This window comes from Danio rerio, chromosome 16 (assembly GCF_049306965.1).
Source record: "Danio rerio strain Tuebingen ecotype United States chromosome 16, GRCz12tu, whole genome shotgun sequence".
Lineage (NCBI taxonomy): Eukaryota > Metazoa > Chordata > Actinopteri > Cypriniformes > Danionidae > Danio > Danio rerio.
The window spans coordinates 12,085,466-12,105,173 of NC_133191.1; the positions used below are offsets into that span (position 1 = coordinate 12,085,466).

The window sequence follows — 19,708 nt, forward strand, 5'->3', positions numbered from 1 at the left end:
AGACTCACAACCTCTACTGTCACCTCAAGAGGATGGTGCTCATGTATGATTTCATCCCTGTACCCCATTTATGAGCACATAAAATTACTGTATTACAACCTACACATTGATACAACCATTCCTGAGACCTTATTTATAAAATGTTGCCTAAAAATCCTTCATTTGATCTAAGATCTCTTCTCGAATGTGCAAAAATGGTTTAGATAAACACAAGTACATTTTCAGAAACAAAGGTACGCGAGCTGTCACTGGGGTGGTACCTTTTCAAAAGATACAAATTTGTACCTAAAAGTCCATATTAATTCCTCAAGAGTACATATTAGTACCTACAAAGTACAAAAGTGTTCCTCTTAAAATGTTTAGGTACTAATATATACTTTTGAGGTACCAATAGACCCTATACGTACAAATGTGTACCTTTTTTAAAAGTTACCACCCCAGTGACATGCCAGAAGAGTGAGAGTGAGTATATGCCAGAGGTAAAATCCAAATGATCTTAAAATTGTTAAGCAAATGGTTTTAATCTCAAACTTTTTTTTGTATTAACAAGAACCAGCATGCACAGTTTTATCATACAACAAAATCACTTTACATTGCTTAAAAAGTATTAGATGAGAAAAGAAGAAATAAAATAAAATAAATAAATAATTAAAACAGAGGAGAGGGTACATATACAGTATATCAAAGGACACATTCCTTCATAAAATATCCATCGTTTGTTCTACATAAACCACAAGCTTTTAATTGTAACTTGTTTTGCACTGGACAATGTTCATTATCAGATCATTCAGAATGAAACTGCAACAAATGTGTACACAGCATGTATGTATTAAATGTATTAAATATCTATTATCTGCATCCTGATGTACTCTTTGTCTAATTATTTCTCTTATTTTCATCATTTCAAAATCAAATGTAATAGTTTATTCTTATCTTTAGACAATTTGTTTACCGAATATTGTGTAATATTAATAGACTAGAGAATACATATACTTTACATCAAACAGTTTCTCGGAAATCATCAGATTAATTTTCATTCTTTCCTTCCCGCATGGGCAAATAAAAAAAGATAAAGGTTGATAGCTGGTAATGAAAAATAGTTTACATTCATGACTAAAATCACCTTTAGACCTGAACACATCACTCAGGGAGAAGAAATGAGGAAGCAGCATTCTGTTCTGGTCGTAAACAGTGTGTTTATCTGGACAATTTAATGTGGATGTCGGTTCTATTATCTGATTGTTATTTATGATTTATGTAGACTTTTGTCATAAGAATTTAATTTGCTCTAAATAAAGAGTATATTTATTGTTCTCTCCAGCTTCTGCTTCTTCTTCTTTTTTTAAGTCATTTGTATATTTATTAGGTCACATACTGTATTTTTTTTCCTTATGGTGTGATAACACAGAACCACAGCTGATAAGCTTTTATCAAGGCAGATGGAATGAGTTAAACTTTAACTTTATTGGTGGGTTTTATGATGGCAAGTGACCTAAAAACAACGAACACAACGGTGAAAAATATACATAATACTTATTTGTTTTTAATGAGTCTATGTTTCACATTAAGATAAATAAGGAAGGAAAAAAGCTTGATTAAGAAAGTAAATTTCATATGAGGACATCGTGAACATTTTTCAATTTCTGTAATCGCAAAAGAAGGGAAATGTTGACATATTGTTGGACTATTTCTCACTTGCCTTAGTCCACCCCAATTCAATAATCGGTCAGGAGTCAATTAATCAAAATCAATGAATTTATTTATCGAGCATAAGTGAATAAAGTGAAGGTCAGGATCCTGGGCTTTTGAAGAACCGTCAGCCAAGCAGTCTGGATGTCCAAAAGCTCTCGAACTCTCTCGACTCCCTCCTTTTATCCATCAGCAGCGTTCAATCTTTTTGGCCACTCCTCTGATCAGTTACCCCAATCTCTTTTGTTGCCATCAGCTGTTTTCAGGCAGAATCATCTCTCAAAAGTCTGTGGTCTGCACACAGAGATACCTCTGCACACAGAAACAAAAGGGCAGGTGAAAGTATCACTTCTCCTTGACATACTTGACACTACTGATCTGGGGTGCAGCAAGCAACTGTAGCAAAAAATCATCAAAGCACAGCTGAGCATCATAACTTCCTTATAGAATATCAGGATAATATAAATTTTATTAAAGCATCATAAATCACGCATACACACAGAGCAGTATAAAATGCTGCATCTACACACATCTGCTTTTCCTCATAGTCCTGTTTATGAACTCTTGACCTGTGTATGCACCCATCTAGGGGAAGCACTTTTGCAGATCTGTCTCCAGCCAGCACCCACACACAGCTCTTGTGGTTTTAGCAGTTAGTTAGAAACGCATTATAACAGGGGTTAAGTAGAAGTACGCTATATCAGGAGACATCATCATATCTGACAAAAACACATATTGTAAATAATGAATAGTGGGGCAAATGGGAGTATATTCCTCCAATAACAAAAATATATCAAAAGAAAAGAGTGATTAGTAAGACAATAAAACAATATTTTCCTCATCTGCTCCAGTTCTCCTTTCTGTATAGAAAAGTCACACGTCACAGCTGCAACCCAGACAGGGACTTTCTGCAAGACTTGTTTGTTACAGATTTAGTTATTTGACATTATAGGTGTGGAAAGTTCCTGTCTCATTTTAAGGTCAAACAGAATGTCTCATCATATCATTGCGTGGGCTCATTAGATTATCATGGTTCAAGCAAACACATATGCATTATAAGCATGAGCACATATATATAATTCAAAAGAAGCATTAGACTGTAATTTTATTCCTTCAATTTGCACTGACTTCACATTTGCTTCTTCCTCTTTTTCCCCCATGAGAAATATATAAAAGAATCTTCCTTCCTTTAACTATGAAGACTGTTCATTTTACATCCTCATCATTTCTTCTAAATTCATTGCTATCTTTTAAGGAACTTGCATTCCCTGTGTCTGCACTAGCCTATAAGCATAGATAAACAACAATGATGTGATTATTTTATAGTTCCTATAAATCAAACTGATAGGGTGTTGTTTAACTGCTGTTGCCCTGGTACAAGGACACAGACAAATTGGTTGAATCAGAGATTATTTTGAGTCTTTGAGCTGCAGGACAGATTCTCCTCTGCTGCCCTCTGTTGTTTATTTAGAGTAGTTTTTACTGGCGACTGCACGTGTACTGAATACAACAAAAAATTTATATTAAAGTTTACCTGTTGCCTTTAAAGACAAAACATTTTAAACATAAAAAAACAATTACCACCACAATAATTCCAATATAACTCAACCTTCAGTGCTATTTTAAATAAAGAAAGCTTTGTTAGGATATTATTTAAATTATATTACAAACGAGTGGACTCAATAAGCGAGGTAAGCAGCCGCTTAGGGCACCAGGGAATAAAATTTATGTGTTCAATCAAGTCAATACAACATTTTTTTATTTAATTAAATATTCAAGACTGGCTTGTCAGTTTAATCTGTTAAAATTACTTTAACAGTTGACTTGGTTGAACCAAAATGTAAGACAGCAACTACACTTTAAAAAATTGCTGCTGCGAATTTTTTCCCCCCTAAGTTGAATCAAATTAATTTTAAAAGTCACTTCAGCTTACAAAACTTAAGCAGACATAAAACAATTTCAAATTTACATAACCTAAAAAACAAAGTTGAATTTTGAAATATGTTTTTAAAAGCATGCTGTCTTGCTTTTGATCATTCTGATTTCAATATCTGTCTTTCTATCATTTAACTATTATGACACTGTGGTGGTATGTAATTCCATTTCTAAGCTAAGTCTATGTACACACTTGATGTCAGAATTATTAAATCCCCTGAATTATTAGCGCCCCTGTTTATTTTTCCCTCAATTTCTGTTTAACAGAGAGAATATTTTCTTAACACATTTCTAAACATAATAGTTTTAATAACTCATCTCTAATAACTGATTTATTTGATCTTTGTCATGATGACAGTAAATAATATTTGACTGATATCTTTCAAAACACTTCTATACAGCGTAAAGTGACATTCAAAGGCTTAACTAAGTTAATCAGGTTAACTAGGCAGGTTAGGGTAATTAGGCAAGTTATTGTATAACGATGGTTTGTTCTGCAGTCAGAAACAAATATTGCTTAAAGGGTCTAATAATTTTGACCTTAAAATGGTTTTTAAAAAATTAAAAACTGATTTTATTCTAACCGAAATAAAACAAATAAAACTTTTTCCAGAAGAAAAAAATATTATCAGACATACTACAGATACTGTGAAAATCCTTCCACTGTTAAACATCTTTTGGGAAATATATATATATATTTCAAAAGGGGTTTAATAATTTAACTATTGCTAATAACTCCATCCTGCGAGAGGATTTTTACATAAATTCTGCACACCGTTGCCTGCTTTTGACTGTCAAATGTACAGTTTAGCAGTAGAGGCATAAAAAATGACATGTGGTGAAAAAACATTTTGACATAATTTGGTCCTTTGTCTTTTTAATCACATACCAGATCACAAAAAAATGTAATTTAGCAAAAAAATTGATTCAATGTTTAAAAAGCGTAAATAAAATGATTTATGGGAACATATAAGAAAGTGTTTATAGGGTGGCCAAATGTCTGGTCAGATGGTCCCGCAACAAACCATTATTAAATATTGATTGTTTTACTTTAATTGTACCAGCGGAATTTTATTCATTCATTCATTCATTTTCCTTTGGCTTAGTCCCTGATTTATCAGGGGTCAGCACAGCGGAATGAACCGCCAACTTATCCAGCATATGTTTTACACAGCGCATGGCCTTCCAGCTGCAACCCAGTACTGGGAAACACCTATACACTCTCATTCACACATGCACTCATTCACTTTGGCTAATTTTATTTACCCAATTCACTTATAGCGCATGTCTTTGGACTTGTGGGGGAAACCAAAGGACCCGGAGGAAACCCACGCAAACACAGGGAGAACATGCAAACTCCACACAGAAATGCCAACTGACCCAGCTGAGGAGTGAACCAGCGACCTTCTTGTTGTGAGGCAACCACAGCGCCCAGTGGAATTGTATATGTTTTATATTATTATTATATTTATATATAATATATTTTTTATTTGTTGTTACTGAGAATAAAACATTTTGACACAAACTTTGTGATTATAACACATCAGTGTGTTAAAAATCTCAAATAACACACTGGTGTGAGAAGTGTTAAGTAATAGGTTTTGCTTTTTTTTTTTAATAGTGTAACAAGTCCATTTGTATTAGCTTAATTTTCATAAAAGTTTTATGTTCAAATTAGCATTAAAAGTATTCTGTAAATATTGTCATTTACTACTATATCACATTATGAGCTGATTACACTAGTACGTTCATAAAATATAAATGTCTCATGATAAAACTTACTATATTAATGGAAATGATGATTACAATGAAGAATGATTATAAACCGTAGATCTTAATATATTCTGTAAAAAGCCACATAAATATACTACAGTAATAGTAACTGTATGTTTTTAAATTCTACTAAATAATAATATAGACCATATATTACAGAACTTACAACTCTTTAATACATTCTACAGCATACTGTACTGTGTACTATAGTGATTTGATAAACTATAGTTTGCATTTTACTGCAGTAAAATATGGTATAGCCTAATATAATACATAGTTGTAGAAAATGCAATACTGTGTAATTTGTTTATTATTATGGTTTTTGTAAAAGGCCAGGGGTTCCTAAACTTTTAAGCCCACGATCCCCAAACTAACAATGTCAGTGACTCATGACCCCAATTTCCCACGGTGATTATACTGTAAACATATAACGTTGCAGCCACAACTATAGGCAAATAAAAACATGAGCATATTGACAACACAAAAATTCAACAGCCTATTAACCATATAATGTTCTTTTTGTCATTTATTAATTTAATTACATTTTAATATAAAAATTAACGTCTGATGGTTGATTTTTATTTGTAGCCTATGTTGTTGTTTCTTTAACGCAACTGTTAATTATCTTCTGTAAGTTATGAATAAAATATGGTAATTCAAATAGTTTAATAAAATTTATTTGTGTTTTGGAAATCACCAAGCGACCCCTTTTCATTGTCCCGACCCTCACTTTGAGAACCACTTAAGGCTACCACAGCAATTATAATTGCTTACAAAATATTTCAAGTTTGCCACTTTGCTACAATAGTATAGCTCAAAAACAACTACATTTTACTTCCTTTTTTCATGTAGGTAGTAAAAAAAATATCAATATTTGATTAAATCATCTGTGTAAGAAAATCATCTCAAGATTGTGAACACTGTAACATTACAGGCTAATATCTGCTGTGATATTTTACTAACATTTCCCTCAAGATTGTATCAATCAGGCGCAAGATGGCGCCAGTTGCGTTTGAATGAAAGAGAAGAGTCACAGACAAAAGTGAGAGCAGCGGTTTCAGATTTCCCGAGTGATTCAATCACTATCGAGAAATCCAGAAGCCAGTCAGGCACCACATACTTATCCATCATTGTGCTCGTTTGCACGGTTGCTTGTATTTGCATTACAGAGCAAACATTTTACCCTCCACACAGAGAGCATTGCATTCTGTGCGTCTGCCCTGAGGTTTAGCCTGCAGATTAATAAAACCAACAGATGCCTTTGTCTCAGATGCAGTCTTGCGACATAAACGCAAACATACATCACCAGACAAATATTTCCAGACAAGTGCATTGTAACATTAAAGGTTATTCCACCCCAGTCAGAATAACGAGGCTTTGGTATATTATTTGTTTTCTGATCACTCGTTGAAGATATAATTGTACCTCTTTTGGTGTCTTATTACTGCTTTGTTACTGACTTTTTACAGGTCCCCATACTCAAAGTGCATAATGTTATATATTTTCTATACTGGTTGTTTGTAATTATTATTTTTTAAAAATCGTTTTTATATGTATTACAGACCTAAAAAGGATACTCACCATGCCAGATACAGTTGATTTCACAAAAGACTAAATGCAAATGATTGAAATGATGGTGAAAATAATTTTATTTGATTTTACAGATGTGCTTAATTTCGGGGGGATAAACTTTAACTTTTCAATCAATAAATTGTCCCAGTGGTGCTGTTTTTCTTTTTTCTTTTTTTTTCTTTTTTTCAGGGATGACAGTAAAATCACAATTTCATGCAAATGTGTCACAATATTGCTTGCTAACTACACTATTTACAAAAATTACAGTAATTAAAACTCTAATTCTTGGTTTAACAGTAGTTAAATATAAGAGAAGATCAGATAAAACACAAGAACACCAAAACCGAAAATATCGGATATTTACTCAAGGTGTGTAGCAGGAGGGATGACTTACCTAACTAGTTCTTGTATTCTTAGTTTGTTATAAAAATAGATATTTAAAAAAATAAATAAATAAATAAAGGTATTTAACAGTAGTTTTTTGGTTCTGTTCCCAAATATCAGTTTTTATCCCATCAGAAAGCATTTTTTAAAACAGAAATTATTTTTAATAACCTGACCCACTATAGGTGCACCAGATGCAGTACATGTTTGCTTAATCTCAAATCAGGGTGTCTGACATGAGTTACCTTGAATTGTCAAGGTAGGCACAGTTGAAAAATTCAACAACCAAGTATTTAACACACAAACAAAGCTATGCATAAAATAGCTATGTGGCTATTTTTTACCATCAGTTTCATGATTAAAACCTCTGTTGCAGGTTTCTCTGTTGCGAGTCCTTCCCTGTCTAGACTACAAGATCATATGACAGAGTTTTATCATACACTTGTTCCACTTCCCTTCTACTGCTGATTTCTACACAGCATTTCAATGTAAATTTTCATATTTGTGCACAACTAATCTTTGTCAATTTAACATTAACATTTAACAATTTTAATAGCATTTCCATCATACTCTGGGTCATTTGACAATATTTTGTTTTCTACACACAATTTATACAATGTATATTATCTACCAAGCATTGAGGTGTCTTTGCACAGACAGTATGGCTTAATTAGACTGTTGTGTAGCTATGTAACAGTTATGACTGCTAAAATGTTGTTGTATAAAAGCATGGTTTACTTTAGTGCTACATTGAGAAAAACATACTAACAAAGAGAAAGTATATAGTAGCTGATACAGAGTATCGCAGAGTAAATTTCAAATAAGCAAGTCAAATTACTCAACAAACAATGTTATCTTTGCATAACAGAATTTACTTAAAGCAATAGTTCACCCAAAAATGGAAATGTACTCACCATTTACTCATGCTCAAATGGATCCATTGGGAGTTAAAAACAAAACAATATATTCTGAAGAAAGCTAAAACCTGTAACCACTGACTTCCAAAGTATAGGAAAAACAAATACTATGAAAGTCAATGGTTACAGGTTTCCAACTTTTCATTGTTTAAAGCAGAAAGAAACTCAAAATGGTTTGGAACAAGTGAAGGGTAAATTAAATGATGAATACAGAATTATCATTTCTGGGTGAACTATCCCTTGAGGAACCTGAGCACAAACACTTCCAAAAGTAAACCTAAGTATTTTATTCAGTGAGTATAGGTGCTTTTTTATTTTTATAAATAAACCCATTTTAAAGGGAAACATGGTAAAAAATCTGCCATCTTTATCTTATCAATTAATAATTAATCAATATCTTATCAATCCACTGATCAAACATTCAACAACCCATGGTTTACATATTGATATGTAACCTTTACTGTATGTACAAGAGGTTCATTTAGACGATATTGCCCCAACAACTTGTACTACCAGTTCTGAAGTACAAGGTGGGGGAAATTCCACAATTAAGAACAATGTGTTTGTACTCTTGAAATGTAACATATATAGATGTAAGTTATATAAGGTATATATATATATGTAAGATGCCACCATTGGGAGTATAGGAGTAAAAAAGTTTTAAGCATGTTTAATCAGTTGCATACAGTATATTCTGAAGCACAGTATAAAAAAATACTACATAAAATATCTGAAAGAGAAAACACTGATCAAAATAATAGAATATTTTCAGATTGTATCCTTAAAATCCTCTAATTGTATGGGCCCTATCATATACACCCAGCGCAATGCAGCGCAAGGTGCGACGTATTTGTTGTTTGCTAGTTTCAGCAAGAGTCATTTTGACGTTTTCCGCCACGCTGTTTAAGTAGAAAATGCATTTGCGCTCATATGTGAGCCCATAGGCATTCTGGTCTAAAAAAGGAGGCATGTTAAGGCACGTTGCTGGCGCTTTGTTATTTTGAGGAACTATAATAGGCTACACAATAGACCAGATCAAAGCTGGTCTAAAGTCCAGCACAGAGTGCATTAGTTGTGCGCCTTGCTTACACATTGCTTAATACAGACAGGATGTACAACAATACGCAAATATCTTTACATATGAAAAAGAATGAAAACACTAAGGATTATTTAGGATATAAATATAAAGGATTAAAATTATTACAAAACATTTTATTTTCTAGCCTATATACAAAAACTACTGCCTTCCTGCCTTCTTTATCACGGGAGGGTTTTTTAGTTTATTTATAACAATTAGCTTTTGTATAATGTTGTTATTAGTAGTATTATTGATTATATCCATTTTTATATTTGTTTTATTAAAAACAAGCTTAGATTTGCCCACCTGTCAGGTTTGGGACCATATGCGGCACAGCATGTGTATTTGGATATAACTCAGTTTTTTTAACATACTTCGGTATATATTGTTCATTTGTTTGCTGGAAATTATGACTGAATTTAGAACTAGTTTTGAAAGAAATCTTTGCACTTAGCAAACAATTTTAATAATGTGTAGGCTAATGGATATCTGTGTGTACAACACATTCCCTTATCCATGAAAGTAAATAATGAGGAGGCTCTGAGGAGGATATAATGAGGAGGATCTCTCATTCTCACGCTGTAGATGCTCTGTTTAACTGTTTTCTTGCTAGTGAAACGCTTAGTTTTTCCACTTACAAAGTCCCTCATGTAAATCGCAAATGCGCTGTGGCGCGACACAACTGACTCTTAAAGAGAATGGGAGATGAGACTCTGATTGGTTTATTCTCAAAACACACCTATAACTTATTAGGAAAATAAGCTCAACCCTTTTAAACCATGCGCCACGGTGCAAATCGGATTTTTCCGTCCTTAAATTTGCAAAAGTGGATTCCGACACGGCCTTATTGCTTTTGCACCCTGCGCTTTATACTTTGCAAATTGATCATCAAAATAGAGCCAACAAAGTCTGCCATGTAAACAGCAAATTTTAAAGAGAATGGGAGATGAGACTCTGATTGGTTTATTCTCAAAACACACCAGGACTCATTAAGAGAATAAGCTCAACCTTGTTAGACCATGCGCCACGGCGCAAAGCAGATTTTTCCGTCCTTAAAAAAGCAAAAGGGAATTCCGACATGCCCTTAATGCTTTTGCACCCTGCACTTGGATCTTCAAATAGAGCCCTAAATGTTAATCTGCACCTGGTGGTCATTTCTATAATTATCTGACAATACTGAATCGGCAGCTATACTTCACAGTTTTCACTGACTCTGTAAGATGGTGAGCCGCTTTAAATTGATTGAAAGTTTCTGACAGCTGGTTTTCCAGATGAAATATGTTATAGCCTTTTTATTCTCATGTCTTCATCTAAGCTGCTTTGACACAATCTACATTGTAAATGTTCTATGGACCCTTTTCAGATTTCCAGGTTTCTCAGCAGTGTAAGGTGTCATAGTTGAGTAAACTTAGAACGCATTGAATGGGAGAGTACAACAAATATCTTTTTAGTATCCTATTTGCTTAAATAAAAAAAAAGAAAAACTCAACAATATAGTGTTATCAAGACTTTCAGGAAAAAGATGTTGTGAAACAATGTGTGAGACTGATAACAGCACCCAGATTAGAGAACAACATAAAAATTTTTGTTCCGCCCATATGACGCTACATTAGAAATGCTGGTAATTAGCGGTATATTTTGTAATTTGAGGCAAAGATGATTTTATACATAAAACATGTAAATATAATTTTTTAAATAAAAATATTTAAAATTTTTGTAAGGATTTAAGATGCTGATGGTCATTAAATGTGCCTTAACAATGTTGTCAAAAGGGTTCATAAAAATTAAGATGGCTTGACTTTCTGGGCTTTGAATGAATCAGGACCCTTGCTGTCTATTGATGGCCAGCAAGCTCTCAGATTTCATCAAAAATGTCTTGATTTCTGTTCTGAAGGCAAACAAAGACGTTGCAGGTTTGGAAGGATATGTGAGTGAATAATTGATGACAGATACTAGATTTTTAGGTTAACTATCCTTTTAATGGATGTACACAGATTATAGTTTTCAACATTCTTCAAAATATCTTCTTTTGTGTTCAACACAAGAAGGAAACTCATGAAGGGTCGGAACCTAAGTTAAATGACGAGTACATTTAAAAAAATGCTGGTAAACTATTAGATTGTTCTTCAGCCACGTGTTCATTCACTGCACCCCATCTCCCAGTAAATGTCATGCAGAACAATAAGCCCCAGCACTGGTAAAGCAGTTTCTGATTCCTGATCTAAACTTGATTAGGAATCTTTTTTTATGGCACAAAATGTATGCCTAACCATAAGTTTCCTAATTTTGACAGCATAAACCTAAAGAAAGTTGCATTGTAATTTTTATTTGTGCTAAATTGAATTATTTACTCTTATTCCCATCTCTAAATATTTTAATAATCAAAATAATAACTTGTCTTATAATACTAGCTTGATAAAGAAAATTTGACTAACCTCAAAACTGTTTTGACTTACAATACCTCACAAATTATGAATAAAATGAAATGGCAACACTAGAAAAAAGAATGTTGTGGCATGATCTTGAGGGTCATCTTACCCTGTCTTATGCTAAAGAACAAAGTATAAACAAACATGCATACTGTACCAGCCTGGAGGCATATTTTTATCACAAATATATAACCACTGTATATTGTTGTCTACTGATAATGTCTTTAAAGATATACTGGTGATTAAAAATAGGGTTTATCAATGTCACCTCATAATAAGGTCCTGAGATGCATGTGACAAAGCAAAGGACAATATAATGGATTAATAGATATCTTACGTCACTAAAGTTTTTTCAGTGTCTTTCTTGATTATGTCTGATTATGATTCATCTCAGATCAAACGAACATTTCATTTGTTATTTTGAAACATCTTTATTAAAGTGTAAAAAAAATCATTCCTTTGTGCATCGGCGATGACGATAAAAGCCAGACAAAAGTCTCTATATACCTTTAAGTAATCACAAAACAAACAGTGATTCATAAAAAAACCCTCCATTAAAAATGATGTCAATCTGAAGTAATCTTTTAGAAGGCAAATAAAACGATGTCAAACATGGTTTTCAAAGACATCAAACCCATGTTCGGTTTACATCCTGAGATAAAAAACGCCCAATATACTATGAAAAGACACTATAACATCCACAACCCGAAACCAGGAGTGACGCTAAATGCTGTGAAAGAAAACATCAATCATGAACCATCATCATACGTCACTCCATGGTAATATCAACTCTTAGTGTTGATAGTCCACAGTTTTTACAAACCACAGCTCTTTTCCTACCACAACACGAGCTACTGAAATAGGTATTGCTTGACCTTCAGTTTGACGATAGCATGTCAACTGGGTACCAGCAGTCCGCTTCCAGATTACAGCCAACCACAACAAACACACCCTTCACTCAATGTGAATGTGTGTGTGATGAGGACAAAAGGTGCACCTTTTTGAGCTTACTCACTGGAGAACCTTGTCATTGGTATAGCAAGGTAAATATTAGCAGTATGAAAGTATAGCGATGATTAGTTTCGGACACGTCTGAGGTCTGAGGAAGAAGTCAGGAATACTCTAGTTAGGATTTCCAAAATGGGATATAAAGTTCTTGCCTTCTTCGTCTTATTCTGTGCACCAGGTATTTATTTTCCTTTCATTTAATTGTTTTTTTTTCAATTATTCTAAATGTTGTATGTATTTTTATTAACAACAACGCAGAGAGGAGAACTGTTTGAATGTTGCTGGAAAGTAATTTCATATAAATATTTAGTCCAGAATTTAATTAGTTTGCATTTTTAACGCTTCTGTGGGACCACAATTCTACAGCAATATCTGATTTTCATTAGTTTATTCATTAGTTAGTTCATTAGTTGATTTTTCAGTTAGCATTTCAGTAACCACTGTCATTTTTTTCTTCAATAGATCCATTTTGTCCATGTCTAAATATATCAGTTTGGATTTGGAACAGATTTTACTTGTAATGTTCCATGTAAGACTAAGTAATATTGATCTAGGATTAGATCAATATTACTACTATATGATATAAGAAATATTTAGTAACAAATTGCTTTTTACGTTCAAAATTTTTATTATTTTTAAGTCATATGAAGTTAATAATGTACTGTAAAATAACATTTATTTGACTTTATTCTGGTTCTGTCTTCTGACTGCAATTTGAATTTTATACATCAACGACACATTTGAAGTCAAAATTATTACCCCCCTTTGAATTGTTTTTCTTTTTTAAATATTTCCCAAATGATGTTTAACAGAGCAATGAAATTTTCACAGTATGTCTAATAATATTTTTTTCTTCTGGAGAAAGTCTTATTTGTTTTATTTTGGCTTAAATAAAAGTCATTTTTAATTTCTTAAAAGCCATTTTTAGGTCAAAATTTTTAGCTCCTTTAAGCTTTTTATTTTTTTTCGATAGTCTACAGAACAAACCATCATTATATATACAATAACTTGCCTAATTACAATAATCTGCTTATTAACCTAGTTAAGTCTTTAAATGTCACTTTAAACTGAATAGAATTGTCTTGAAAAATATCAGTCAAATATTATTTACTGTCATCATGTCAAAGATAAAATAAATCAGTTATTAGAAATGAGTTATTAAAATTATGTTTAGAAATGTGTTGAAAAAAAATTTCTCTCCGTTAAACAGAAAAATAAACCGGGGGATTAATAATTCAGGGGGGTTAATAGTTCTGACTTTAAACTGTACATATAGTGTCCAGATTACTCCTAAAGTTAACAATAACTTAATTTGATATATGCTGTTCATTAAAATACTCTGTACTCACCTGTTTGGATAATCACTTTGCTATTTTTCTGTCTTTTTAACTTCTTCAACATCAAACACACTACATATAAAGAAAAAATATATAAATACAACTACTGGAAACAAGCAACGAATATGCAATGCAAAAGCCACATGTAAATCAGCAGACTTATTTCCATTCAAGAGTTTTTCTTACTTTCATATCTGCAGTATGGCTCTGACCGGCTCTTCTGCCTCCCCTTAGGTCTTTGTCAAGTGAATGTGGTTCCATCAAATAACCCAGTGGCAGTCGGGAGCAATGTCACCCTAGATGTGAATTCGTCCATGCCCATTACAGTTGGGCTCTGGTTGTTTGGGCCTAGTACATTGTTCATGTGGTACATGGGGGACATTATTCCGGGTAATAGCCTCCAACCGGGAGTATATTTTAACAGCTCTACATATCAGCTCACCTTATCGGCAGTAACCCTGGAGAGTTCTGGCGTGTATGTGCTGGATGTATATAAACCCAATCGGATCAGATCAGAGATTACGTTGGAAGTTCAGGGTAAGTGGAGTTTCTTACTGTACAGTACAAAACTAAATGAAATATTTAAAGAATTCATCCACATACAGAAAAAAAATAATTGTTGAATAGATTTTTATACAGATACTATAAGGGAATTTCTTAATTACAAATCAAAGCAGGTAAAAGCAGTAGACTGAAATTGTATTTTCTTGTACAAAATACTTAGAGTAAATTAAGTGAAGTTTATTCATAAACTAATTTCGAGAGGATCACATGCTTATTATTTATCACGGCCAGTCTTGCATATGCTAATCACTATCTTCCAATCATATGAGCCCTAAGCTACTATAAATAGCCACAGTTTTCAGTTCACTTTATCTTCGTTTGGAAGAAACCCCCCTCCTCCCCTATTCTCCTCCTTTACCTGTGATTGGGCGGCACGGCGGCCCCGTGGTTAGCACTGTGAGCCACACAGCAAGAACACTGCCGGCCCTGGTTCCACAGGACCGGTGGGTGTTTCTGTGAGGAGTTTGTATGTTCTTCCCGTGTCCGCGTGGGTTTTCCCCGGGTTCTCCGGTTTCCTCCCACCATCCAAAGACATTCAACATGCATAACAATCAAGCTTGTCTAATCCCTTGCGTTCCCTTAGCTACAGCGGCAGGGGAGTTCTGAGATCCACCGAGCTCAGGCTCCCCTCTTGCTCTGCCAACGGGAGGAAGCCCCGGGCTCAAGGAGCCCTTGAGCTCGGGGCTCTCTCCCGGGACAGCATGCCAAACAAGCTTTGGTAAATCATCAGCTAAGTGTGATGATTACATTCAGCTACATTCAGGATATATTTACAATTATCATTGCTTGTTTATACAAATCTAAAGGATCACTCAGATCAATAGGACTGCATAAATTAGAGATTTACTCAAAGCGGGTGATTCAGATACTATTCCACCCAGCTGGAATCAGCTGCTAGGAGCAAATGTAACCAGGGCTGCGTTTTCCAATATAGTTGACTTTTAGTAGGCTACTAAGTACATCTTAAAGGTATACCATTTTTTGGTGTGTTACTCAAACTGTACCTTAAAAAGGCTGCTTAAATTCCTTACTTACAATGTTGCAAGATGCTGTCCCTGGTGCTGATGCTGAGTTGTTTGATATGGATGGTATGACTGTTTACATAATCCTGATCTACTCTTGCAAAATACAGTATAATCTTGTATAATAAAACTATGGTCAGTTTCTGTATAGCCTAAATCTAGTTTTTAACACTGAATATTTTCCATATAGTTACTTCATCAGGCAGACAAACAATAACGATTAATAATAATAATAATAATAATAATAATAACAGCAATATAAACATAAAAAACTATCAATCAGGAACCTAAAAATGCAAAAAACTAAGTGCCATCAGAATTTTTCTCTTTTCTTATAGGCTCCTGTGTGTAGTAGTTTCAGTTATTTCAATTTTATGTCAAAGGATAGATACATTTCTTTGTTTAAAGTAAAATAACTGAAAGCAAACATAGGGAGTTGAGAAAAAGGCTTATTTTAGAAGAAAATTTCAGACAGAACAACTGGTTGTTTTGCATCTGAACTCTTATTATATCAAAATTTTTCAAATACATTTAAACATATTACATTACCCATATCTACAGCAATCGTTTATGGAGTCAATACAGATATCTATTGGTCAAAGATTTATTGATCAATAAATGCCAATAAAAAAACAGACTAGTGTGAAATTGAATACCTGGCATTTGTACAAACTCAGACTGTACAACTGCAAAGACTTAATCTTCTTTTACCTTCTAGAACCCGTCGGTAACGTAAATACAACTGTAAACACAACAAACCTGGTGGAGGTGAACGACACCGTGTACTTCACCTGCTCGGTTACAACTTCGCCGGTGTGGTTTTCGTGGCTGAACGGCAGCTCTGCGGTCAAAGATGGCGGGAGAGTTCAGCTCCAAAACAGTGGACAAACTCTTATAATCAACGGAGTGACTCGGTACGATGAAGGACCATTCAAGTGTGTTGTGGTAAACAACATCAGCAGCCAGCAGAGTGTTGAAATGAAACTCAATATAAGCTGTAAGTATGACACAAAATACATGTTTCAATACATGCAGTTGGGAAAACCAAGTGGCTTTTGTAGAATACACAGACAAAAAAATAAACACATCAAGATAATCTCATTGGATTATGCTGTTAATATGTCTTGATATATATATATGTATATTAGGGGTGTCAAAATTAATCGTTTCTTCTGTGCATCGCGATGCTGACGCGGACAATTCGGTATCAGTTCAGTAATAATCATAACCGGTTATTACTGACGTCATTTACCTCATATGTGTTCTGTCGTGAGGGAGGCGATCGCGAGTATTTACAGCGTTTTAACTACTTAAAACTCATAAACTGTGCACAATTTCACTGTGTGTGTTTGCTGGATCAGTCTTTCACTGACATATACAACAATACCCCCTATTTCACTGAGATCGAGAGAATGAAAGTAGCCTACTCCATTTCTCTCTTTCTCTCTCTCTCTCGCTTTCGCTCTGTCTCTGTCTCTCTCTCTTTCTCACACACACACACACACACACACAGCGGCCCATTTGACCTGCTGGGGTGGCTTTTCTTCTCCTCTCGGCTGTTTTCTCCATCGTGTCTATCATGCATCAGCTGTGAGATCGCCGCTGCCGCCTGCCGCTTATCAGTGTCACTTATCTGAAGAGCGTAGCTGCAAGAGCCAATCACAACCGTTTTGTTGAGGGTGTGACCAATCAAAGAAGTGTAAGAGAACTAGACAAGGATCAGAAATTGAGCTGGATATTTATATTTGTTTATATTATTTGCTTAATGCTCGTTTTGTTTAAAGTTAAAATCAAAGAGGTGTAAGAGAACTAGACAAGGATCAGAAATTGAGCTGGATGTTTATATTTGTTTATATTATTTGCTTAATGCTCGTTTTGTTTAAAGTTACAGTTTATATATCTGACTGTATTAAAAAACAAAATTGTATTACAAATAATATATAAATATAAATGCTGCTGTGAAGAAAATATAAAACTGAGTATGGAAAGCATCGTCAATGCACCGTGATGCACCGAAATATCGAATTGAACCAAATTGATGGCATGATAATCGTAACCGAACCGAACCGTGAGACTAGTGTAGGTTCACAGCTCTAATATATATATATTAGATATAGTATATAATTAAAATACCACTAGATAGAGACTTTTGCTTCTTAAGTGCATGTTTGAGATCTGAAAGAACTTGGACGATATGCACAGCTGTTTCTCAGCCAACTTCCGGTGAAAGCTTTATGTGACTATTTCAATTTCATAAGGTTCCGTTTGCAGCATTGATGTTGTAACGTAATTCAAATATAATCTGTTAAATAGACTTAAGCATCCATTTAGCGTAAAAGAGACGAAAGACAGCAGAAAGTGCAGAAATTCCATTGAAAACACTGGGGTAAAATTAATATCCATATTTTAAAGACATTGCACGGAAAAATATCATGTAATGCAGTGCTTTTTGTTTGGTCTGATACCCATTTTATATCGTATCTCAGCCAGGCAGTGAAGGTTTTTAAAGAAATCAGATTTTAAACGTGGCGATTTTGTATTTTTGTATGGGATGACAATTTACTGGAAGCCCTGGGACTGGCTGACTGAAATCAGAAGTCCATGTGCATATTCTCCATTTACATAAAAAAAAATTATATATATATATATATATATATATATATATATATATATATATATATATATATATATATATATATATATATAAATCAAGTAAAATTAATAGACCCTAGCATACAGCAGTAAATTGATGAAATCTTAAGATCTGTAAAGATCTATAAAATGAGATGTGTCTTTTTTTAAATACAGTTCTATTATTAATTATAGCACACTGATTTAGCAAATTCTATACAAAGATTATTATTATATTTTAAGTAACCTGGTGGTTATGAAGGAAAATGGGGGAAAAATGTTACAAAAAGCATGGTGAAGGATGGGCAGCTGACAATAAGTGGGCAGTTCATGCTTCAAAAGCTCAGTGGTCACAGTTTAATTGTTTTTGTATGTTTAGATGGGCCCGGAAACCTGACACTTACTGCCATGCCAGAGAAAACAGTATACATTTCTGGTTCAAACTTTTCTCTGTCATGCTCTGCTGACTCCAAACCGACCGCTACTTTCAACTGGATGTTGAATGGCAATCTTCTGAATGTCAATGGTCCGGTTTATGTATTTACAAAGGCTACTCAAAACCAGTCGGGAGTGTACACCTGTGGTGCCCAAAACGCAGCAACACTCAGATATGCTGCAGTGACAAAAACTATTCGTATAGTTGGTGAGAACACACTAAAAATATGGTCTTCTAAATTCCCTTCTGATTATGCATATCATTTTAATCTCCAATACATCTTTGTTTGTTTATTTAGATCCAATATCAGAAGTGGTAGTGAATTCAACAAGCTTCCCAGTTGAAAATGTACCTTTTAATCTAAGATGTAATGTTGTGGGACCAGTGGACTCCATTCAGTGGATGAAGGACGGAGTGTACCTGTATACTGACAACACAACCACGCTCTCTAGTGACAACTCAACCCTGAGCTTTAAACAACTCGCTCTTAGTGATGACGGACTGTACCAGTGCACAGCTAGTAATGCAGTGAGCGACATGACCCAGGCCTATAACCTGACTGTCAACTGTGAGTATGATTGAAATGACCAGGACATGCTTTTTCCCTTTGTAAAATACTGTATGATTTCCTCCAACCACAATTTTCTTTTTCTTGAAAATTCTAAGCTAAAAATTCTGTCATTTTCTGTCACATCCAGAGTGCACGGCTATTCACCTTTTAAAAAAATAGATATTTCGCCTGTCACTTCCCAAGAATGGTGCTCTAGGATTATGCAAAACCAGTTTTGGTTCAGATGATGAACTTAACGAAAATGAAGGTGTAGATTGTATAGTGTTTGTTAAAGGCAGAGCTTCTCTATAAACAAAGGTGAAAACACCTGCAAGTTCTGAAAGAGATCAAACCTCAGCCATGTAAGGAAAAGTAACTCAAAA

General features: G+C 34.1%; 2 protein-coding genes and 1 long non-coding RNA gene across 6 annotated transcripts in view; 2 read left to right on the forward strand and 1 right to left on the reverse strand.

Moving 5' to 3' along the window:
• Nucleotides 1-1,320, forward strand: part of si:dkey-250k15.7 — an 82,755-nt gene extending 81,435 nt beyond the window's left edge. For 2 of the 4 annotated variants that reach the window (XM_073925893.1, XM_073925896.1), the window contains one exon: nt 1-1,320. In XM_073925893.1, the coding sequence (XP_073781994.1) occupies nt 1-49 (49 nt within the window). In that variant the 3' untranslated portion in view covers nt 50-1,320. The other 2 variants (XR_012392030.1, XM_073925894.1) reach the window with 2 other exon arrangements.
• On the reverse strand, nt 500-14,470 carry LOC141378176 (uncharacterized). The gene is made up of 3 exons (XR_012392033.1): nt 14,309-14,470; nt 14,135-14,194; nt 500-2,001 (listed from the first exon to the last, which is right to left on the reverse strand). It is a non-coding gene; the product is annotated as an uncharacterized lncRNA (long non-coding RNA).
• The window catches only part of ceacam1 (CEA cell adhesion molecule 1), a 17,268-nt gene continuing 10,420 nt past the window's right edge, over nt 12,861-19,708 (forward strand). The window contains 5 exon segments of the mRNA NM_001113794.1: nt 12,861-12,963; nt 14,357-14,659; nt 16,427-16,705; nt 18,719-18,982; nt 19,074-19,343. Coding sequence (NP_001107266.1) covers nt 12,918-12,963; nt 14,357-14,659; nt 16,427-16,705; nt 18,719-18,982; nt 19,074-19,343 — 1,162 coding nt within the window. The 5' untranslated portion in view covers nt 12,861-12,917.